Source organism: Triticum aestivum, chromosome 2A (assembly GCF_018294505.1).
Source record: "Triticum aestivum cultivar Chinese Spring chromosome 2A, IWGSC CS RefSeq v2.1, whole genome shotgun sequence".
NCBI lineage: Eukaryota > Viridiplantae > Streptophyta > Magnoliopsida > Poales > Poaceae > Triticum > Triticum aestivum.
In genome coordinates, this window is record NC_057797.1 from 234,095,925 (window position 1) to 234,120,602 (window position 24,678).

Genomic DNA, 24,678 nt, shown 5'->3' on the forward strand with positions numbered 1-24,678 from the left:
TTATCTTGTGCTATCTAACCTTGTTTTCTTAAGCTTATTTCTTGAAGAACTTGATGAAGAACCTCAAGGTAAGTATATGCATCACACTCACATGCATGATGAACTATTGCTTGTTGCGCATATTGTTTGCACGAGAGAATCATGAACATGGAGGTATATCTCTTATCATGTTGCATTGATGCATATGGCCAAGATACACGTAACTCTTTACTCATTCCTTCCTGTTATGCACTCATATTTTTATGGATTATCTTCAGTTACATGATTGCACACTTGTAGGGGGGAGCATATGCATGTTACATGTTCTTCCAAAGCTTTTATATACTTTTTTCTATACTCTCACTTAAATCTTTGATGCATGTTTCATAAATTACCAAAAAGGAGGAAATTGAAAGCACATTTGCTCCCTTGGTGGTTTTGGTAATCAATGACAACACACATATAGTTGGACTAATACTTTATCTAGTATGTTTCAGACAAGTTCAATAGTGGCATGGCGAGGACACGAGGATGTGGAGCCCTTCAAAATACAAAGGATAAAGACTACATTTTTGGTTAAGTGATCCAAGATCACATTGAGTCCATATGAAAGCCAATACTATTAAAAGGGGATGAGGTTTTGATCATGACTCAATTGATCAAGTGCTTAGTGATATTGCTCCAAAACCCTCGAATATTTCTCCACTCCCATCTTATCCAAAACCCTAAAGTTGGTCTTGGTCCCACCAAAAAGCTCTCATCCGGACCTACCGAGGTTGCCATATACACTACCATATGCCAAACCCTAATACTTCGGTGCAACCTAAATGGATCACGGTCTCATCGAGATGGCCTAACCAAGTTTCTGTGATGAAGTTGCTTCAGTTCAGAATCACTGAGATGAACCAGTCCAAACTTCCGAAATGAGGTCTTGCCCTAGCCATCGCACTTCGGTCCCACCAAGTTGGTATGATCGGTCTCACCGAAAAGCCTAACGGTCAAGTCTTTTGCTCTAGTCAGTCTCACCGAGATTTTCATGTCGGTGTCACCGAGTTGGGTCAAAGACTTGTAATGGTTGGATTTCTGGTGCTGCCTATTTATACCCCTGCACCACCACCTACTCTCTAAGAGAGCCATCAGAACGGAACACAACTTCCACTACTCATTTTCTGAGAAGAAAACCACCTACTCATGTGTGTTGAGATCAAGAGATTCCAATCCAACCATTTGAACCTTGATTTCTAGCCTTCCCCAAGTTGCTTTCCATTCAACCCCCTCTCCTACCCAAGCCAAATATGTAAGAGTGTTTGAGTGTTGGGGAGACTATCATTTGAAGCATAAGAGCAAGGAGTTCATCATCAACAACACTACATATTACCTTTTGGAGAGTGGTGTCTCCTAGATTGGTTAGGTGTCACTTGGGAGCCTCCAAGATTGTGGAGTTGAACCAAGGAGTTTGTAAGGGCAAGGAGATCGCCTGCTTCGTGAAGATCTACCCGAGTGAGGCTAGTCCTTCATGGACGTAAGCCATGATGGAATAGGCAAGGTTGCTTCTTCGTGGACCCTTCATGGGTGGAGCCCTCCATGGACTCACGCAACCGTTATCCTCCGCGGGTTGAAGCCTCCATCAACGTGGACGTATGGTAGCACCACCTATCGGAAGCATGCCAAAAATCATTGTGTCTTCATTGTGTTTGAATTTCCATCTCCATCCCTTACTTGTCGCACATTGCATGTTTTACTGTTTTCACTGCTCTATCTCTAGATGTGCATGTGTAGAAAGCCTTGGTGTTATCTTAACTAGTGCCAAAATCTTCCTAAACTTCAAGAGAACCAAAAAAACTGCACCTTTGGTTGGTTAAGAGTCTATTCACCCCCTCTAGGCATATCTTCTCCGGTCCTAAAATAACAGGTTGTGATCACGATCGTTACTGTCACCGAGTTGCAACAGAAGAAGAACGTGTCGGTGTAGATTGTACTTGGAGTCCCTCAAACCGTCGATGAACGATCCCGTGAACCGCCCATGAACAGTCCCTCAAACCAAAGACCGAAAGCACGACCTCTATACTTGGTTGCAAGCATGCAACCTTCACGATCCGGCAATGCTTCACCGTCCAGAGCTAATCATCACCGGAGAATTAGAGGGAGGAGATTAGAACCACACTAGACTTCTAAATTATGAGGATTAGAGGAACTAGACCAACCTCTAATTAGTCAAGTAGGACCAACTAGAACTAGGGCTAGATGAACTAGAGGAGGCTCCAAAACTTGTGAATCCAATAGAGAGAAAAAAACCTAGTATATATAGATCGGAGGGGGGGAGAGGGCTGCCACCAAGGAGGGAAAGTATCTCCTTGGTGCACGGGCCAAGGGAGGGGACTCCTCCCCCCTCTCCAATTCGGCCTCCTTCCATGGCTATGGGGGCGCCTCCTCCACTTGGGCCTTGGTGGCCCAATATAACACCCTCGATGTGACTATAGCTCCCACGTGTTGAGGCACGACTTAGAGACATAATCGCATTGAAGGCATATGTCGCAAGTTAGGCAATCTTCACAACATCCCATGTAATATAAATAATAAAGGGGAGATAACAATAGTTGGCTTACACTCGCCACGTCAATCAAGTACATAAATAACATTACATCATCCAAACACTCATGGCCCGACTACGGTGCCAAAATAAAAGAGAACCCAACATGCGACACGGTCCCAATCACCCCCAACTGGGCACCACTACTGATCATCGGGAAAGGAAACATAGTATCGTTGAGAGTCTTCGTCGAACTCCCACTTGAGCTCATATGCGTCTTCTGGAGCGGAATCATCGGGCCCTGCATCTGGTGTAATAGTAATCTGTGAGCCACAGGGACTCAGCAATCTCGCACCCTCGCGATCAAGACTATTTAAGCTTATAGGTAAGGCAAGGTAATATATGTGGAGCTGCAGCAAGCGACTAGCAAGTATGGTGGCTAACTTATTCGCAAAAGAGAGCGAGAAGAGAAGGCAAGCACGAGCGAGAAACTAGAGAACAACCTGCGCAAACATTACTCCAACACCGTGTCCACTTCCCGGACTCCGCCGAGAAGAGGCCATCACGGTAACACACTCAGTTGATTCATTTTAATTAAATTAAGGTTCAAGTTATCTACAACCGGACATTAACAAATTCCCATCTGCCCATAACCGCGGGCACGGCTTTCGAAAGTTCAAATCCCTGCAGGGGAGTCCCAACTTAGCCCATGACAAGCTCTCACGGTCAACGAAGGAATAGACCTCCTCCCAAGACGTTCCGATCAGACTCGGTATCTCGGTAACTCAAGACACTTCGACAGGTTAAAACAAGACCAGCAACACCGCCCGAATGTGCCGACAAATCCCGATAGGAGCTGCACATATCTCTTTCTCAGGGCACACTCAGATGAGCGCTCCATACAACTAAAACCAAACCTCGAGTTTCCCCGAGGGGGCGCTGCACAGGACTCTAGTTTGGACCAACACTCAGAGGAGCACTGGCCCGGGGGGGGGGTTTAAAATAAGATGACCCGCGGGCTCCGGAAACCCGAGGGAAAAAGAGGCTAGGTGGCAAATGGTAAGACCAAGGTTGGGCATTGCTGGAAAAGCTTTAATCAAGGCGAACTATCAAGGGGTTCCCATTATAACCCAACCGCGTAAGGAACGCAAAATCCGGGAACATAACACCGATATGACGGAAACTAGGGCGGCAAGAGTGGAACAAAACACTAGGCGAGAGGCCGAGCCTTCCACCCTTTACCAAGTATATAGATGCATTAAGATAACATAGCAATATAATGATATCCCAACAAGTAAATAAAGATGTTCCAACAAGGAACGGCCTCCAACTTCACCTGCAACTAGCAACGCTATAAGAGGGGCTGAGCAAAGCGGTAACATAGCCAATCAACGGTTTGCTAGGACATGGTGGGTTAGAGGTTTGACATGGCAATTTGGGAGGCTTGCAAGCAAGTGGTAGGCATCGTAGCAATGGCATAGCAAAAGAGCGAGCAAACTAGCATAGCAAAGATAGTAGTGATATCGAGGGTATGATCATCTTGCCTGCACAGTTGTCAGAGTTGACTGGATCCTCGAAAGTAAACTCAACGGGCTCCTCGTTAGCGAACTCGTCTCCCGGCTCTACCCAAACAAGACAAACAAGCAACAAGGATACAATCAACCACGTGCAAGACCAAGCAATATGATGCAATGATGATATGCTATGCGGGATGCGATGCGGGATGCAAAATGCAAGATATGACAGGAAATGCATGAACCTGGCCTCAACTTGGAAAACCAAGTGTGCCACTGGAAAGATGAGATGAAATCGCTTGAAAACGATATAAAGAACGCCGGAATCGGAGTTACGGTTTGGAAATGGCAAGCGATTCAAATATGGCACCGGTCTGCGATTTACAGCAAGTAGGCATCTAAATGCAATGAGATGAACATGCTACAGCACCCAAACATGACAACAAAATACATGGCAGGGATGCATACAAGATGCTTAACAAAAGTCTAGCACTGAGCTACGGCCAATTCATCCATTAACAGGTTCAAACAAGCATGGCAAAAATGCATATGGCAAACAGATCTCAGACTTAGTGAAATTAACACTTGTCTGGAATTTCAGATCAGGTAGCCCTCTTCGGAGCAACAAAACTACATGCTACAGGACCTGAACATGGCAAAGTAAAGCATGGCATGGAGCTACTCAAAGAGCTTAACAAAAGTCCCTTAGTGACCTTGAGCCAAAAGGGATCAGAAAATACCATTGCAAGCATGTGAACATAGCAAAAACATAATCAGTTTTCAGACTTAGTGAAAACTGGAGCAAGCTGAAATATAACTCAAGTAGGCATGTTTACGAGCTCGAGGCACTCACTACGGTGCAAGTCATGGCAAGACAAGCATACACCCATCAAGAAGGCACAAAAAGCAAGCTAGACATGGCAAGAACAAAAGCATAGCATGCACGGATCAACTACAACATCACCGGCAAAATTGCAAACAAGTTGACAATCTGCCCAGATTCACAAAGTAGCAAAAGTAGAGCTCGATTGACTCAAGCTAGGGTGCTCCATAATTGCAAACAAAGACATGGATGGATAGAGCACTACAAGGTTAACAAAACATCCTTACTGATCATCCTCAAAAGAGGCACGGATCACTAGTAAACAACATGAACATATGGCATCATGAGATAAACAGGTCCAGGACTTAGTGAAATTACTAAGTCCCTAAAAACAAAATTAGCAAGTGCACCACTTTCCAAGCTTGCACTAGTCACCACACACATCACAAAAATACATGGGTTGCACCTCTGGAAAGATGACAAAACCCTTAACAAAACACATGTAGAGCATCAGGGCATATCATGCACACATTCATCATGGCAAAAATGACAAAATCCTAAATGGAGTAGCAGATCTGGCAATTATCTCAAGTAGCCCTCTTCTAACAGCATTTCGGGCATCAAGATGAACTCAAATGAAAATGATGCAATGGAATGAAATGATGTACTCTCTGAGATGAACATTTTGATATGCTATGTGCATGAATCGGAGCTACGGATGCGAAGTTACGAGTTACGAACATGAGCACTTGGATCGGAATTTCTGGGACTTGGAGAAAAAAACGCCTCCGAGATCTAGGGTTTGCACGGATTACGAGGACGGCCGGATCTTCGCCGGAACAGTGCTTGGGACCGCCGGAGAGGTTGAGGTGGCCGGAGTTGGAGATGGATGGGCGGCGGCCGGAGCGCGGCGGCGTGGCGCGGTGGCGGTGGCGGCGCGCGGAGGCGGCGGCGGCGGCGCGCCGGCGGCTGCGGCTCGGAGGAGAGGGAGGTGGCGGCGCGGCGGCTCGGGCCGCGAGGGCTAGCTCCTGGCTCCCCGGGCCGCGGCGGCGGCGAGGTGGCGGGTGCCACGTGGCAGGAGGCGGTTGGCTGGCGGCGGTGTGTCCACCCCGGGCGGACAATGTCCGACGGAGCGCGGTGGAAAATTAGGGTTTCGGAGGTAGGAGGAGATCCGAAAATCGGGGGGTGTTTAAATAGGCATAGAGGGAGCTAGGAGAGTCCAAATGAGGTGAGGTTTTCGGCCACGCGATCGTGATCGAACGCTCTAGATGATGGAGCAGAGTTTGGTAGGTTTTGGGCCAAATTGGAGGGGTGTTGGGCTGCAACACACACGAGGCCTTTTCGGTCCCTCGGTTAACCGTTGGAGTATCAAACGAAGTCCAAATGATACGAAACTTGACAGGCGGTCTACCGGTACTAAACCAAGGCCGCTTGGCAAGTCTTGGTCCAATCCGGAAATGTTTAATCCCCACACATGAAAGAAAGCTAGAAATGGCCACCGGAGGAGAACGAAGCGCCGGAATGCAAAACGGACTACGGGGAAAATGCTCGAATGCAAGAGACGAACACGTATGCAAATGCAATGCACATGATGACATGATATGAGATGCATGACAACGACAACAACACACGGAGACAAAAACCCGAACCCGAGATAATAAATATAACTTAACGCCGGAAACGGCAAGAGTTGGAGTACAAATAGGGAAAGTTACATCCGGGGTGTTACAACACTCCACCACTACGAAAGGATCTCGTCCCGAGATCTAGGACTGAAAGAACGCCGGGTACTCAGAACGGAGGTGATCCTCGCGTTCCCAGGTAGCTTCATGGTCGGAATGGTGTGACCACTTGACTTTGAGAAATTTGATTGACTTGTTGCGAGTCTTGCGTTCAGTCTCTTCAAGAATAGCAACTGGGTGCTCACGATAAGAGAGATCTTCTTGGAGCTCAATGTCCTCGAAGTTGACGGTGCGGTTAGGAGTCTTGAAGCACTTTCGAAGCTGAGAGACATGGAACACGTCATGAACATTTGCAAAGTTTGAAGGAAGCTCGAGTTGATAGGCGAGGTCGCCTCTCTTGCTGACAATCTTGAAAGGTCCCACGTATCTGGGGGCAAGCTTCCCTTTGATACCGAAGCGACGAGTACCTTTCATAGGAGAGACACGGAGGTAAACATGATCTCCGATCTCGAAAGCCAAATCACGGTGCTTACTATCATAGTAGCTCTTCTGGCGGGATTGGGCTGCTTTGAGGTTATCACGAATGACTTTGCACATTTCTTCTGCTTCTGTGATTAAGTCATTACCCAAAAGCTGACGTTCACCGGTTTCAGACCAGTTGAGAGGGGTACGGCACTTCCTGCCATACAGAATTTCAAATGGGGCCTTGCCCGAACTTGCTTGAAAACTGTTGTTGTAGGAGAATTCAGCATAAGGAAGACAATCCTCCCACTTCATGCCGAAGGAGATCACACAAGCCCTGAGCATATCTTCAAGAATCTGGTTGACACGCTCGACTTGACCGCTAGTTTGAGGATGGAAAGCTGTGCTGAAGCGGATGTTGGTGCCCATGGCCTTCTGAAAAGAATCCCAAAACTTCGAGGTAAAGATGCTGCCACGGTCTGAAGAGATCACTTGAGGAATACCGTGCAGAGAGACAATACGAGAGGTATAGAGTTCCGCCAATTGAGCTGCAGTGATCGACTCTTTGATAGGCAGAAAGTGAGCCACTTTGGTGAGTTTGTCGATGACAACGAATATAGCATCATTGCCACGCTTGGACTTTGGAAACCCAGTCACGAAGTCCATTTCAATGTGGTCAAACTTCCATTCTGGAATGGCAAGAGGTTGGAGGAGACCTGCTGGCCTTTGGTGTTCTGCCTTCACTCTTCTGCAGACATCACATTCATTCACGAATTGAGCGATCTCGCGCTTCATTCGAGTCCACCAATAAGCTTGCTTGAGGTCCTGATACATCTTCGTGCTACCAGGGTGGATGGAGAGGAGAGAATTGTGAGCCTCGTTCATGATCACTTTACGAAGTTCACCTTTGGGTACAACAATACGATCCTCGAAGAAGAGAGTGTCCTTGTCATCAAGGCGGTAGCACTTGTACTTGGGCTGACTCTTGGCAATCCCAATCTTCACCTTTTTCACCATAGCATCAAGAAGCTGGGCTTGGCGAATCTGGTCTTCCAAGGTAGGAGAGACTTGAAGGTTGGCGAGGAAACCTTGAGGAACAATTTGCAGATTAAGTTTGCGGAAAGCTTCACAAAGCTCGGGTTGATAAGGCTTGAGAATCAGACTGTTGCAGTAAGCTTTCCTGCTCAAAGCGTCAGCAATCACATTGGCCTTGCCTGGAGTATACTCAATACTCGGATTATACTCTTGAATCATTTCGACCCATCGAGTTTGCCTGAGGTTGAGATTAGGCTGAGTGAAGATGTACTTGAGACTCTTGTGATCAGTGAAAATGTCCACTTTTCTACCCAATAGAAGATGTCTCCAAGTCAAAAGAGCATGCACAACTGCCGCCAACTCGAGATCATGAGTGGGGTAGTTCTTCTCATTAGGCTTTAACTGGCGAGAGGTATAAGCAACAACTTTCTTCTCTTGCATCAATACTGCGCCAAGACCTTGGAGAGAGGCATCACAAAAGACCTCGTACGGCTTGGATTCATCAGGCGGAGTCAGAACTGGAGCAGTGATCAATTTCTCTTTCAAAGTGTTGAAAGCAATGTCACACTCCGGAGACCAAACGTACTTGACGTGCTTCTGGAGAAGATTAGAGAGAGGCTTCGCGATCTTAGAAAAGTTTTCAACGAATCTTCGGCAATAGCTTGCGAGACCGAGGAAGCTACGGAGTTGCTTCACGTTCTGAGGAGGTTCCCAATTCACAATTGCGGACACCTTCTCAGGATTCACGGCAATGCCCTTGGCAGAGATGATATGACCAAGATAAAGAACCTCATCGAGCCAAAATTCGCACTTGGAGAACTTGGCGTAGAACTTGTGTTCTCTGAGCTTATCAAGAACCAAACGCAAGTGCTTGGCATGATCTTCCTTGTTCTTGGAGAAAACCAGAATGTCGTCGAGATAGACCAAAACGAAGTCATTGGTGTAGGCGTTGAAGATGAAGTTCATCATGCGAGAGAACGTCGGAGGAGCGTTGACGAGGCCAAAAGACATGACAGTGTATTCATATGAACCAAAGCTTGTCCTGAAAGCCGTCTTGGGAATATCTTGCTCACGAATGCGAATCTGGTGATAACCCATGCGGAGATCAAGCTTGGAGAATACTCGAGCACCTTTGAGTTGTTCGAACAGCTCATTAATGTTGGGAAGTGGGTATTTGTTCTTGATGGTCTTCTTGTTCACTGGACGGTAATCAACACAAAGTCGGTCCGTTCCATCCTTCTTCTTCACAAAAAGAACACCACAACCCCACGGAGAAGAACTAGGCCGGATGAGACCCATTTTCTCTTGAATATCGAGTTGCTTCTTCAGCTCCTTCAACTCTTCAGGTCCGAGCTTGTAAGGACGTTTGCACACAGGTTCCGTACCAGGCTCAAGATCAATAACGAATTCAACTGGCCGGTGCGGAGGCATTCCTGGAAGCTCTTCTGGGAAGACGTCTTGATATTCGCAAACGACTGGAATTTGAGAGATGGCATCCAATTCACCCTTCTCATTGAGAGAAAACAGACGGATTGTATTATCCCGAGCGGCAAAGACAATAACATCCTCAGACGAATGAGTCAATTGAATCTGCCTGGCAGCACAATCAAGATGTGCCTTGTGCTTAGAAAGCCAATCCATTCCGAGAATAAGATCAATATCCGAGTTACCCAGAACAATTGGGGAAGAAAGGAACTTGTAGTCACCCAATGTGATAGTAACCTCCGGGACGCAGGTGTTAGCTGTCATCTGCTTGCCCGGTGACACAATTTGCAAGGAACTTTGCAGATACTGATAATCACACTCATACTTTGATGCAAAAGGTTTGGAAATGAAGCAATGCGATGCACCCGTGTCAAAAAGAACTTTTGCAGGAATATCATTAACAGGAAGGTTACCCATGATGACATCTGGTGAGTCCTCTGCCTGAGCTGCATTCACCATATTGACCTTGGCAAACTTGGGGTTATGCTTGACCACAGCTGTACTTGCCGATCTCACAGGAGGAGGAGGAGGAAGACGCCTCTGGTTGAAACACTTGTTGGCATAGCGACCCTTCTGTTGGCACTTGTTGCACATGACCTCTGAAAGCGGACGGTGATACGGAGCACTCGATCTTGGAGCTTGAGACGAAGTCTTGTTCTAAAAGCCAGGGTTGGGTGGGTGGGAAGAACCACTGCCACCTTTGCACTTCTGCTGATATGGCTGACGGAACGGAGGAGGAGGAAGCCAATACTTCTGCTGCTTGGCCACTTGAGTAGAGGAAGAAGGAGTAACATCTCTGACTCGCTTCTTGGAAGCATCACACCTCAACTGAGCAACCTCTTGCTTCAGTGCCATGTTGTAGAACTCATCGTATCTCAAGGGCTCAAAGAGAACAAGAGCTAGCTGAATATCTTCTCTGAGACCACCCCTGAACTGATATATCATGCTCTTCTCATCAGGGACGTCCTGCTTGGCAAAGCGGGCGAGCTTCTGAAACAACTTGTTGTAGTCATAGACAGACAAAGAGCCTTGCTTCAGGTTGCGGAATTCCTCACGCTTGCTTTCAACCATGCTCTCGGGAATATGATGAGCTCGGAAATCTCGACGGAAATCATCCCAAGTGATAACACGTCCACCTCTGGAGTCCTTGTACTGCTGGAACCATTCTGCAGCTTGATCTTTGAGTTGGAAGGAAGCGAACTTGACAAAGTCCTCAGGCCTGACGTTACTGCACTCGAAATGCTTACACAGATCCACAAGCCAATCGTCAGCATCGGTTGCCTCAACACAATTGCTGAAAGTCTTTGGCCCGTTAGCAAGGAACTGGTTGAGTGTAGCAAAGTGATTCTGATTGCTGCCTTGATTCCCTTGGTTGCCTTGATTCCGCTCTTGGAGAATTTGCATGATCAACTGTGTGTTTGCATTGGTTGCAGCCATCACAGCTTGCCATGCCTCCGGAGGAGGGGGAGGTGGTGGCGGATCAGGATTCGGAGTCGTGCGCATTGGAGGAGCCATCCTGAAGAGGTTGACCACCATTAGCACATTGACAGATAAATATTGAAGCTGAATCCAACGGAATGAAAATTGCAACATATAGTCTTCACATCTGAACAAAATGAACGAATGCATTCCTCTTGAAATGGTCACATATCCATAAATTGAGAAGCCACGTAGAATTAAGGTAGAGAAATAAATCAACAAGGTACGGATCAAGAACGAATAATCGGTAAGAAATCCCAATTTCAAACCAATATCCGTGGAAGAAGAACTAGAGCTACTAGAATTCCCACCTATGAAACTGCCGAACTTTTCCGGTTATGCAATCAGGTGTTGGGGATACAGGGGAAGCATAATATCTCACCCAAACTAGCAAATCCTACATCCAGCTGTATCCATCCTTCAACACATAACCAAGAAACCTTCGGAAACCATCTACCTCAACCTTCGAAAAGCATCCGTTATACAAGTTATGGCGATACTCCCGAACTCCCGCCCCAGTACTGGGTGGCGTCGAGGTTATCTCACCAACGAACTGCATAAAAGAGATTTTCGATGTCGGCGTACTAAACTCAGGTATTCCAGAACTGCAACGATAAAATTATGATGACAACACCTCAGAGCTCAACTCCCCGGGACACTTCCACTAAACCCCTGACAGGAGGCACCAAGACAATGTTCTCATCATAAAACCATCGGAACGATTCCAAGATACCCGCGTGATCCTAAATTTTTTTTGTGAAATTTGAGAAGAGAAGAGTCAAAACTCTACGTCAGGATGCCTTACCAGAGCGATGAGGAGACTGGGAAGTAAAAAGAATTCCTAAACTCTCCGATATATAATTCCTAAATGACTCAAAACATTTTCTAGACACAACTCGGCCGCTAAAAACGATCAAGCAATGGGGCTCCTAAGGTCGGGGAAGGCTCTGATTACCAACTTATAACACCCTCGATGCGACTATAGCTCCCACGTGTCGAGGCACGACTTAGAGACATAATCGCATTGAAGGCATATGTCGCAAGTTAGGCAATCTTCACAACATCCCATGTAATATAAATAATAAAGGGGAGATAACAATAGTTGGCTTACACTCGCCACGTCAATCAAGTACATAAATAACATTACATCATCCAAACACTCATGGCCCGACTACGGTGCCAAAATAAAAGAGAACCCAACATGCGACACGGTCCCAATCACCCCCAACTGGGCACCACTACTGATCATCGGGAAAGGAAACATAGTATCGTTGAGAGTCTTCGTCGAACTCCCACTTGAGCTCATATGCGTCTTCTAGAGCGGAATCATCGGGCCCTGCATCTGGTGTAATAGTAATCTGTGAGCCACAGGGACTCAACAATCTCGCACCCTCGCGATCAAGACTATTTAAGCTTATAGGTAAGGCAACGTAATTATATGTGGAGCTGCAGCAAGCGACTAGCAAGTATGGTGGCTAACTTATTCGCAAAAGAGAGCGAGAAGAGAAGGCCAAGCACGAGCGAGAAACTAGAGAACAACCTGCGCAAACATTACTCCAACACCGTGTCCACTTCCCGGACTCCGCCGAGAAGAGGCCATCACGGTAACACACTCAGTTGATTCATTTTAATTAAATTAAGGTTCAAGTTATCTACAACCGGACATTAACAAATTCCCATCTGCCCATAACCGCGGGCACGGCTTTCGAAAGTTCAAATCCCTGCAGGGGAGTCCCAACTTAGCCCATGACAAGCTCTCACGGTCAACGAAGGAATAGACCTCCTCCCAAGACGTTCCGATCAGACTCGGTATCTCGGTAACTCAAGACACTTCGACAGGTTAAAACAAGACCAGCAACACCGCCCGAATGTGCCGACAAATCCCGATAGGAGCTGCACATATCTCTTTCTCAGGGCACACTCAGATGAGCGCTCCATACAACTAAAACCAAACCTCGAGTTTCCCCGAGGGGGCGCTGCACAGGACTCTAGTTTGGACCAACACTCAGAGGAGCACTGGCCCGGGGGGGTTTAAAATAAGATGACCCGCGGGCTCCGGAAACCTGAGGGAAAAAGAGGCTAGGTGGCAAATGGTAAGACCAAGGTTGGGCATTGCTGGAAAAGCTTTAATCAAGGCGAACTATCAAGGGGTTCCCATTATAACCCAACCGCGTAAGGAACGCAAAATCCGAGAACATAACACCGATATGACGGAAACTAGGGCGGCAAGAGTGGAACAAAACACTAGGCGAGAGGCCGATCCTTCCACCCTTTACCAAGTATATAGATGCATTAAGATAACATAGCAATATAATGATATCCCAACAAGTAAATAAAAGATGTTCCAACAAGGAACGGCCTCCAAACTTCACCTGCAACTAGCAACGCTATAAGAGGGGCTGAGCAAAGCGGTAACATAGCCAATCAACGGTTTGCTAGGACATGGTGGGTTCGAGGTTTGACATGGCAATTTGGGAGGCTTGCAAGCAAGTGGTAGGCATCGTAGCAATGGCATAGCAAAAGAGCGAGCAAACTAGCATAGCAAAGATAGTTGTGATATCGAGGGTATGATCATCTTGCCTGCACAGTTGTCAGAGTTGACTGGATCCTCGAAAGTAAACTCAACGGGCTCCTCGTTAGCGAACTCGTCTCCCGGCTCTACCCAAACAAGACAAACAAGCAACAAGTATACAATCAACCACGTGCAAGAACAAGCAATATGATGCAATGATGATATGCTATGCGGGATGCGATGCGGGATGCAAAATGCAAGATATGACAGGAAATGCATGAACCTGGCCTCAACTTGGAAAACCAAGTGTGCCACTGGAAAGATGAGATGAAATCGCTTGAAAACGATATAAAGAACGCCGGAATCGGAGTTACGGTTTGGAAATGGCAAGCGATTCAAATATGGCACCGGTCTGCGATTTACAGCAAGTAGGCATCTAAATGCAATGAGATGAACATGCTACAGCACCCAAACATGACAACCAAATAAATGGCAGGGATGCATACAAGATGCTTAACAAAAGTCTAGCACTGAGCTACGGCCAATTCATCCATTAACAGGTTCAAACAAGCATGGCAAAAATGCATATGGCAAACAGATCTCAGACTTAGTGAAATTAACACTTGTCTGGAATTTCAGATCAGGTAGCCCTCTTCGGAGCAACAAAACCACATGCTACAGGACCTGAACATGGCAAAGTAAAGCATGGCATGGAGCTACTCAAAGAGCTTAACAAAAGTCCCTTAGTGACCTTGAGCCAAAAGGGATCAGAAAATACCATTGCAAGCATGTGAACATAGCAAAAACATAATCAGTTTTCAGACTTAGTGAAAACTGGAGCAAGCTGAAATATAACTCAAGTAGGCATGTTTACGAGCTCGAGGCACTCACTACGGTGTAAGTCATGGCAAGACAAGCATACACCCATCAATAAGGCACAAAAATCAAGCTAGACATGGCAAGAACAAAAGTATAGCATGCACGGATCAACTACAACATCACCGGCAAAATTGCAAACAAATTGACAATCTGCTCAGATTCACAAAGTAGCAAAAGTAGAGCTCGATTGACTCAAGTTAAGGTGCTCCATAATTGAAAACAAAGACATGGATGGATAGAGCACTACAAGGTTAACAAAACATCCTTACTGATCATCCTCAAAAGAGGCACGAATCACTAGGAAACAACATGAACATATGGCATCATGAGATAAACAGGTCCAGCACTTAGTGAAATTACTAAGTCCCTGAAAACAGAATTAGCAAGTGCACCACTTTGCAAGCTTGCACTAGTCACCACACACATCACAAAAATACATGGGTTGCACCTCTGAAAAGATGACAAAACCCTTAACAGAACACATGTAGAGCATCAGGGCATATCATGCACACATTAATCATGGCAAAAATGACAAAATCCTAAATGAAGTAGCAGATCTGGCAATTATCTCAAGTAGCCCTCTTCTAAAAGCATTTCGGGCATCAAGATGAACTCAAATAAAAATGATGCAATGGAACGAAATGATGTACTCTCTGAGATGAACATTTTGATATGCTATATGCATGAATCGGAGCTATGGATGCGAAGTTACGGAGCTACGAACATGAGCACTTGGATCAGAATTTCTGGGACTTAGAGAAAAAAAACGCCTCCGAGATCTAGGGTTTGCATGGATTACGAGGACGGCCGGATCTTCGCCGGAACAGTGCTCGGGAGCGCCGGAGAGGTCGAGGTGGCCAGAGTTGGAGATGGACGGGGCGGCGGCCGGAGCGCGGCGACGCGGCGCGCGGAGGCGACGCGCGGAGGCGGCGGCGGTTGCGCGCGGAGGCGGCGGCTGCGACTCGGAGGAGAGGGAGGTGGCGGCGCGGCGGCTCGGGCCGCGGGGGCCGGCTCTGGGCTCCCCGGGCCGCGGCAGCGGCGAGGTGGCGGGTGCCACGTGGCAGGAGGCGGTTGGCTGGCGGCGGTGTATCTGCCCCGGGCAGACAATGTCCCGCGGCGCGCGGTGGAAAATTAGGGTTTCGGAGGTAGGAGGAGATCCGAAAATCGGGGGGGTGTTTAAATAGGCATAGAGGGAGCTAGGAGAGTCCAAATGAGGTGAGGTTTTCGGCCACGCGATCGTGATCGAACGCTCTAGATGATGGAGCAGAGTTTGGTGGGTTTTGGGCCAAATTGGAGGGGTGTTGGGCTGCAACACACACGAGGCCTTTTCGGTCCCTCGGTTAACAGTTGGAGTATCAAACGAAGTCCAAATGATACGAAACTTGACAGGCGGTCTACCGGTAGTAAACCAAGGCCGCTTGGCAAGTCTCGGTCCAATCCGGAAATGTTTAATCCCCACACACGAAAGAAAGTTAGAAATGGCCACCGGAGGAGAACGAAGCGCCGGAATGCAAAACGGACAACGGGGAAAATGCTCGAATGCAAGAGACGAACACGTATGCAAATGCAATACACATGATGACATGATATGAGATGCATGACAACGACAACAACACACGGAGACAAAAACCCGAACCCGAGATAATAAATATAACTTAACGCCGGAAACGGCAAGAGTTGGAGTACAAATAGGGAAAGTTACATCCGGGGTGTTACACCCAAGTTGCCTTCCACCACCTTTTTAGGCCTGTTGATATTAAATTAAAAATAAAAGTGTTCTAAATATTTTCAGACCCTTTTATATATAATTCAACATCCCTGCAAACATTTTCCACCTATATATTAATTATCGGTAATACCTGGTATTACCCGATACTCTCTGAAACCCTTTCAGTGACCCCGAAACGATTCCGGATCCTCTCAAAACTATTCTAAATATTAATGAAACAGCATGAATATATTCTCATCACTCCCGTCGCACTAACACTCAGCAGATCATGATTGCCTTAATCTTGTGACCCCGTAGATTCCGCAACTCATAGACATGAACGAAACCCCTTCGTTCAATGACCGATAGTGGAACCGTGGACATCCATATTGATCCCTATGTGCACACGAATGATACTCGACTGAACCTTTGGTTATCATGTGATGTTCCCTTTGCTTCGCGATACCTCACAAAACCCGGGATTCACCGGTATCCTCCTAAGTCATCACATGCTCACTATACCGTTATCCTCGTTACCGGTTTTGTTCTTCTTTCTCGTTATTGTGTTCCGGCATCCCTATGACGAAGTGACCTGTATCTGGCCAATATGATGTTGTATGCCGTCACACCGAGAGGGCCTTAAGAATATCTCTTTGTCCTTGGAAGATCAAACCCCACTCTCGAGCTATCTAGTCCCTTGTCAAACTTTCCGATGAGCCTGCAAGTTGTCATTATGATCAACATGTTACGGGTGACGTTTGAGTAATACCAAAATCCACCGTACGATAAGAAGTGACTATGATACTCTCATGGTCTAAGGAGCAAAATCAACATTAACACTCCATGTTATTATAATTGAATACAAAAGATATTAACTCAATTCATAACGAACAAGTTTGGATCGATCCAATATGATGGTTCTTCTAACTTCATAATCTCAATGTTGTTTTAGAACTATCGTTACACTTAACGATATACTAAGATCTGGAAAACGCGATCACAAACAACACTTCATAATCTCAATGTTGTTTTAGGACTATCGTTACACTTAACGATATACTAAGATCTGGAAAACGTGATCACAAACAACACTTGAGCTAGTCCCAGAGGCAAGAATAGGAACCTTTTATTTAACCATTTATCATTGCAGACGTGTATATGAGTTTTCCACTAAATCGCATATTCCAGGATCATAGCAGTTATAACATAGAATATAAACTCTTTAATTATGAATATGAAAATATAATAATACAAATATTATTGGCTCTAGGGCATATTTCCAACAAAACCCCCTTAGAGTTTTTCAAGGGGATTGAAAATATAGTGCAGAGGGCGTCACGTCGGGAGGCGGTGCATGTGGGTCCCACACGACTAAGTGTATCTTTTCTCCTAAAGTTTTTTTTTTGTATTTTTTTGGCAATTTATTGAGCTCCGGAAGATTCATTTGTTCACTACCATTATTTTGCTCATGTTTTTCATCTCTGTGCTAATTCCCTTCTCCGTGTAGCGCATGCAAATTGAAGGGAAAAGGAAGTATAATTGAGTTATAATGTGGATAATATCAACTATAAAGAAAAATTATAATGAAAAACAATGTTGCAAATGAACATATCAGCTCCCCCAGGCTTAGAACATCTATAGCCGCAACCTACGAATGGGTCCTCAAACGTCCGCGGACAGTGACTGAGAGGGCCTCAAATTTTGCCATTTACAACTACAAACCCTATTTCCAAAACACCTAATACATGCAAACACATGCATGTCGATCATTTTGAATGTGTAGTCCCTGTTAGGCTGGTGTGGCTGTTACAAACACCAAATAAATTACTCGTACTTAAGATTTTCACATCCGTATTGGGTCGGCGAGTTTCAGAGTTTAGTCCCATCTCGCCGCGCGAGGCAAGGTGACCAGCTTAAATAACAACATCATCCAAAAGAAATAAGCTTCAATCATCATTGCACCGTTTGCAAATGATATAGACTCTCACTATTAATCTTCTCTCCTTATCATAGAGAAGATTAATAGTCATGGTCTATATCCTTAACACATGAAACATTGATGGTTGTCGGCTCTTTTTAAATCACAACGTGTTAAACACACAGAGGGCAAGGTGCAGTCTAGTGCAAGGGTAACAACGGAGATAGTAGACGTCCTGCGCGGAGAAGCAAGTGAAAAGGAGTAGGTTAGAAGGGGATTTGGTTCACTTTTTATGGGGGCGTGCCATTAGTCGGACGTGGCTTTTTTTATCGCTCACTGTCCAGGGCATCCGCCCAGGCGGATGGGAGGGTTTGAGGCGCCTGATTGTAGATGCTCTTAGACGTCACTTGTCGCTAAGAGAATACCGAACTTGCCAAATATGACCACATGTTTATGAAGTGAAGAGTGGATAATAAATAATACAAACCCTTACCCTAGTAGGTAAATATGATCGTGGATATTTATTTTTCCCAAGCTCTTATCCTAATACGGTTTTTACCCCATTGCCATCTTTAGCCGGCCGAATTTAATTGTGCCAAAGAAAACATGTCAAAGCATTTTCTCAAAATTAAAGAAAAACTAAGATCAAGGGTTGTCACGTCGGGAGGCGGTGCATGTGGGCCCCCATGCGGCTAATTGTGTATTTTCTCCTAAAGTTTTTCTTGTAATTTTTTTGGCAATTTATTGAGCTCCAGAAAATTCCTTTGTTCATTGCCATTATTTTGCTCATGGTTTTCATCTTTGTGCTAATTCCCTTCTCCGTGTAGTTCATGCAAATTGAAGGGGAAAAGGCATTATAATCAAGCTATAATGTGCAAAATATCGACTATAAAGAAAAAAAGTATAATAAAAACAGTGATGCAAAATGAACATATCAGCTCCCCCAAGCTTAGAACATCTACAGCCACAACCAGCAAATTTGGGCCCTCAAACGTCCACGTATGCTCCTGCGAACAGTGATCGGGTGGGCCTTAAATTTCGCCATTTATAACTACAAACCCTGTTTCCAAAACACCTAATGCATGCAAACACATATACGTCGATCTTTTTGGATCTTTAGTCCGTGTTGGGCCGGTAGGACTGTTACAAACACCAAATAAATTGCTCGCACTTAAGATTTTCACATGTGTATTGGGTCAATGGGTTTCAGGGTTTAATCTCACCTCGCCGCGCAAGGTAAGGCAAGGTGACCGACTTAAATAGCCGCGTCGTCCAGAAGCAATAAGCTTCGGTCATCATTGCACCGTTTGCCAAGGATATAGATTGTCATTATTAATCTTCTCTGCTTATCATAGAGAAGATTAATAAGTCATGGTCTATATCGTTCACAAACAGAACATTGATGGCTGCCCGGCTCTTTTCGAATCATAATGTGTCGAACTCATAGAGGACAAGGTGCAGTCCAGTGCAAGGGTGACGGTGGAGCTAGCAAACGTCTGGCGCCAAGGAGCAAGTGCAAAGGGGTAGGTCAGAAGGGGATTTGGTTCACTTTTTGTGGGGGTCGTGCCGTCAGTCGAACGTGGCGGACGCGTTCGGGCCTCCTCATATTTGCCCCATATTTAGGATGAATATGAGGGGTGTTGATCAGCTTTGACATTTGAGGCCCGTTTGGAGTGACCGTTTTAATTGTTTTTTTGACTGGTAACTAACCAGGTCATCCGTCCGGACGCATGACAGAGTTTGAGGCGCCTGCTGTAGATGCTTTTTGATCTCACTTGTCGCTAAGAGAATATGGAGCTTGCTAAATATGAGCACATGTTTATAAAAGTGAGGAGTGGATAATAAATAATACAAACCCTTACCCTAATATGTATATACATATGATCATGGATATTTATTTTTTCCAAACTCTTATTCTAATAGGATTTTTACCGCAGGATTCGTGGGTAGTGGGTGCCCATTGCCGTCTTTAGCAGGCCGAACTTAACTATACCAAAAAATACCATGTCAAAGCATTTTCTCTCAAAATAAAAGAAAAACTAAGATGAACAAAAAAAGGAAAGAAAGCGGTGTCCCACTCCGAGCCCGAGCTCCTCCAGACGGATAAGCCCCCACGTGTTCTCCTCTACGCCATCACCACACCGCACAAGACTCATATTAACCCTGTCTCTGCCCGTAGACCCCACACCCTTCTTCCCCGGCCATAACAACAAAACCCCTGAAAAATCACCTCCCCCAAATCCACACGTTCCCCTCCTCACCACCGTGGGGAAAAGATCCCTCCGCTCCCCAATGGCTCTCCTCCCCCAAATCCTCCCCTCCCCGCGCCCCCATCCCCACCTCGCCGCCTCCCGCCACCCTTTCTCCCCCGCCCACGCATTCCGCACAGCGCCTCGCCTCCACGCCTCTGGCCACCGCCGCCGAGGCCGCCTCGCCGCGTCAGGGCCCGGGTCGTCGCCGTCGCCGTCGCCCGACCAGTACCCGTCCGAGCCCGACGATGGCCTTGTGGAGCTCCCTCTGTTCCCTCTCCCGCTCGTGCTCTTCCCGGACGCGACCCACGCGCTGCATATCTTCGAGTTCCGCTACCGTATCATGATGCACACCGTGCTCGACACCGACCTCCGCTTCGGCGTCGTCTTCGCCGGCTCCGACGGAGCCTCCGACGTCGGCTGCGTCGGGGAGGTCGTCAAGCACGAGCGCCTCGCTGACGACCGCTTCTTCCTCATCTGCAAGGGCCAGGAGCGGTTCCGCGTCGCCCGCATAGTCCGCAACAAGCCTTACCTCGTCGCCGCCGTGCAGTGGCTCGAGGACCGCCCGCCCGCGGAGACGCCCTCCCCTGGGGAGGACGCTGAGGCGCTCGCCGTCGAGGTCGAGGCGCTCATGCGCGACGTCATACGCATCGCCAACCGCCTCAACGGCAAGCCCGAGAAGGAGGTCGGGGACCTGCGCCGGGGCCTCTTCCCCACCCCATTCTCCTTCTACGTGGGCAACACCTTCGAGGGCGCGCCCAGGGAGCAGCAGGCGCTGCTCGAGCTTGAGGACACCGCCGCGCGGCTGCGACGGGAGCGGGACACGCTCCGCAACACTCTCAACTACCTTACCGCCGCGTCTGCCGTCAAGGACGTCTTCCCCTCGTCGCCGTCGTCGGGGTGAAGCCTTTCGCCTCTGTCCCATCTCGCTCGCCGATAAGGAGTTTGTGGAGGGTAGTGGACTAAAACCTTCTTATACTCTTTTTCGCCCTTTTCCTTTCCTTATAATTGCAAGGGTAGGCTTTATTTCAAAGTGATAGCATTTTAGCGTGTAAAATTGTACGTATAATTCATGCTGTATGTATTAACTCAAGAAAAATGCAGAGCTATGACGATGATCCATAAGCATTTTGCTCAATGAAAGCAATGCATTCAGTGTGAAATAGGACGTATTTACTCATTGGTCAGCTCTTGAGTCTAGAATGCCATTTCTCAATTTGAATTATGTTGTTTGACATGATTGGCTTACCATATAATTTTAGTTTCAGTTATGCAATGAAATCATTCCAGTAAAAAAGGTATGTGTTGTAGTAGGATACTTTAGCAGGTTTATTCATCATCAGTTGTGCATGTGTAACCGTATACTCCTTCATCTAATGTCAAAAATCGTCTTACATTATGGGACGGAAGGAGTACATTACAATGTGATGGAATCATGGAAACGGAGGCATGTCACAAATTGGGAAATGGTTTTTGACATCCAGCTGTTTAATAAGTATAACTTTCTCTCTGTTTTCTTTTTTGAATTGTATGATCCCGTAACAGGTGACTTGTTTTGTCCCACGTTTAATATTTCTTTTAATATGGTCCAGTAAAAGGTGATTCAAATTTTTATGCCATGATGAAGGTAGCATAGCAACACTCTTTGTATCCAGGAGAAAATGCAGCACTCTTTCCTGCCATCAAGTAAAAGTGTATCTACTGGCTGCTTGCAGGTGTTGAATCTCTGTACAGATGTTATCTGCATTTTCATTTTGAAAGATCTTCATTACTCTTCAGGCTGCAGATGTTTTCTGCGTGTTGGTTAAGGATTTTTTTTCCATTGGACTAGCCACAGGGAGGAAAGCGTTTAAAGATTGCATCACCTGTTCTGGTTCGGTTTGGTCTAGAGTAGCACCCTGATCCTATGGTGGTGGTTGTTCATAAATCATGATTGTCAGTCTGTTTTTTTTAGGATCGATTGTCAGTCTGTTGAACAGTCGAAACATACATAATTCTGCAGGATTTGCTTAATGTTATGTCCTGTCTACCAGTAATTTTCTGTGAGTTCTAGTAATAGGAACATCGCATTTGTGAACTGCAATCCTATCAATACGATTGTGTATGTGTGAATCCTAGTAATACTGTTTCATCATAAGCATTTCATGAATAGCACGTGTGTGAGATCTTCGGCTTAAGGTTGCCAAATTTCAAAGAAACTCTTTGCAACTCTGAACCAACTCAGCGTACGCTAGACAGCTGCTAAACATACATGGACTGGCAAATTCGCTTCTGTGCTTCCATGGACATGGGTCAGTTGTGTGCGGCGGTCATTTGCATCGTGAACAATCAAAGATCCGATGCGCTGACAAGTGCTACTGAAACCATATCCCTCGCTCGTTGAATAGCCTGAGCAAATAAAGAAGCTCGTCGTTTGACATCTTGGACGGCCTCTTCCCAGCGAGTTCGGTGGACTCTAAAGCACCGGCAATCCTTTCCTTGAAAGCCTCGACCTCTTCCGTGCTGAAACCAGCTGCTCGATCGCTGCTGTCGCCGTCTTCGTCGCTGCAGGCTTCGTCATTACCGTCGCCGTCAAGAACACCGAGGATGATGCCAGGGGCATCGCTTGTGCATCTCTCGCTTCTCTGAGACCGCTTGAGAAGATCCAGGATCTTCCTTTTCTGCTTGAAGATGGCACCGAGGGTCTTGTTCTTCTGCCCGAAGCACTCCCGCGTGAAGCCCAGCCACTCGGCGAGGTCGACCTCAGGCGGAGCCGCCCTCGGCCGGATCTCGACGAGGGAGGAGTCTACCCTGGGCATGGGAACGAAGTCCCTCTTGCTCACGTCCATGAGCAGCTTCACGTCAGCTACCATGCCAACGTTGGCCGCCAGGCGGTTATACTCCGAGTCGCCTGGTATGGCCACGAGCCGCCGCGCGAACTCCTTCTGCAGCAGGAGCGTTGCTGTCCGGAAGTGGTACGTCCCGAACAGCAGCTTCGCGATGAGCGGCGAGGAGATCCCGTAGGGGATGTTAGCCACGCAAACGTCGAACTCTGGGAATTCGGTCTCCATGGCATCCCCCTGGATCACCTGGCATGGCAATGGAGAAAGAAAATTCCATTCGTCATTTGACTTTAGGCATTTGATCGAGCAGGTGGTGGGCGCCGGCAGAGACAGACCGTGAGCTTGTGCGCCAGGTCGAGTGCCCCGAAACGGGACGTGACTGCGTCGACCATGCGCGGGTCGATCTCGACGGCGGTGACGCGGTCGACCGGGGAGGCGAGGAGGCGGGCTGTGAGGTTGCCAGTGCCGGGGCCGACCTCGAGTACGGCGTCGCCCGGACGGAGCGCGGCGTGGCGCGCGATGGCGTTGAGGACGCGTGGGTTGGTGAGCAGGTGCTGCCCCCGCGGCTTGTGTAGCCGGAAGCGCCCATCCCACGCCTCCGACGCCAGTGACGACGAGGAGAAGGAGGACGACGAGGAGAAGGCGGCGAGGCGGGCTCGAGAGTTCGAGACGGCGCGGTTCATATCCGGCTTGGCTCGGTTCGCTCTAGAGTACGAAGTCGAACAACATCTCTCGGCTTTTGCCTTTTGTGTGAGAACAATTCCAATAGCCCTCATACAGAACTTTTCCCATAAAAGTGGTTAGAAAACCATCTTCAACTAGTAATGTGCATGTGCAACGCACGTTAATATTTAGAAAATATATTAATTGCACACGGATATTAGGTATGTTATTTTTTATGTGTTAATTTTATGATTAGTGCAATATTCGGTATGACATTAATTGCATGTTAAACACGTTTAACGCTCGCCATTGAAGCAGTATAGGTTGTTGGATTGACTTAGTTCGATGGCCTTTGGGTCTTTTCATATTAGTATAGACAGAAGATTTCTACGTAGATTAAAAGATAATTAACTTTTGCATCTTTGAAACCCCAAAACCTGCACCCAACAGATAATAATGTAGATGAAAAAAAAATCATATCACCTAACCCAAATTGTGTAAATGCAATACGTGAAGATGCAAATCACCTCCACGCGACGTAAGATTGGTCCGGCGCCAATCGTCAATTGCCCTTCAGTTTTCCCCCACCTGCATCTTCTTCCTCCAGTCGCGCCGCCGCATGCCCGCCCATTGCATCACACCGCCATCGCCTGTGCCTGTTGAGTATATGTGTTATGTGCATATTGTGTATTGGGCTCGTTTTCTAGTTCATGTATAGTTGAGATCCATGGCCCATATTTATACATCATATATACATGCCTATGCACGAAAAGCAATACATCGTGCAATCATACATGATATTAGTTTTTAGATTTTATCCCTAGTCTTCTGTTGCCGCCTCCTCCGCGCCGCCGCCCATACACCCCCGCACCGGCCGCCGCTACTTGCTCTCCCCGCCAGCCCCGCGCGTGTTGCACCTCTCTCCTTCACCCGCACGC

The 24,678-nt window shown here is 46.9% G+C and overlaps 2 protein-coding genes across 2 annotated transcripts; one reads left to right on the forward strand and one right to left on the reverse strand.

The window, feature by feature from the left end:
- Nucleotides 1–19,975: 19,975 nt before the first annotated feature.
- On the forward strand, nucleotides 19,976–21,442 carry LOC123188460 (lon protease). The gene has a single exon (XM_044600585.1). The coding sequence runs from the start codon at nucleotides 20,299–20,301 to the stop codon at nucleotides 21,157–21,159; it is 861 nt and encodes a 286-aa protein (XP_044456520.1). The 5' UTR covers nucleotides 19,976–20,298; the 3' UTR covers nucleotides 21,160–21,442.
- Nucleotides 21,443–22,497: 1,055 nt separating this feature from the next.
- LOC123188459 (ribosomal RNA small subunit methyltransferase, mitochondrial) lies at nucleotides 22,498–23,854 on the reverse strand. Its single transcript, XM_044600584.1, has 2 exons — nucleotides 23,413–23,854; nucleotides 22,498–23,323 (listed from the first exon to the last, which is right to left on the reverse strand). Exons 1-2 carry the CDS (start codon nucleotides 23,851–23,853, stop codon nucleotides 22,610–22,612), a joined length of 1,155 nt encoding a protein of 384 aa, XP_044456519.1. The 5' UTR covers nucleotide 23,854; the 3' UTR covers nucleotides 22,498–22,609.
- Nucleotides 23,855–24,678: the final 824 nt, after the last annotated feature.

What these genes read in the sequence shown, in the direction of transcription:
- LOC123188460 (XM_044600585.1), top strand. Translation starts at nt 20,299, where the DNA reads ATGGCTCTCCTCCCCCAAATCCTCCCCTCCCCGCGCCCCCATCCCCAC.
- LOC123188459 (XM_044600584.1), bottom strand. Translation starts at nt 23,853, where the DNA reads ATGAGGGCTATTGGAATTGTTCTCACACAAAAGGCAAAAGCCGAGAGA. An exon ending in ACCTGGCGCACAAGCTCACG is followed by an intron (nt 23,324 to 23,412) that starts GTCTGTCTCTGC and finishes TTGCCATGCCAG; the next exon opens with GTGATCCAGGGGGATGCCAT.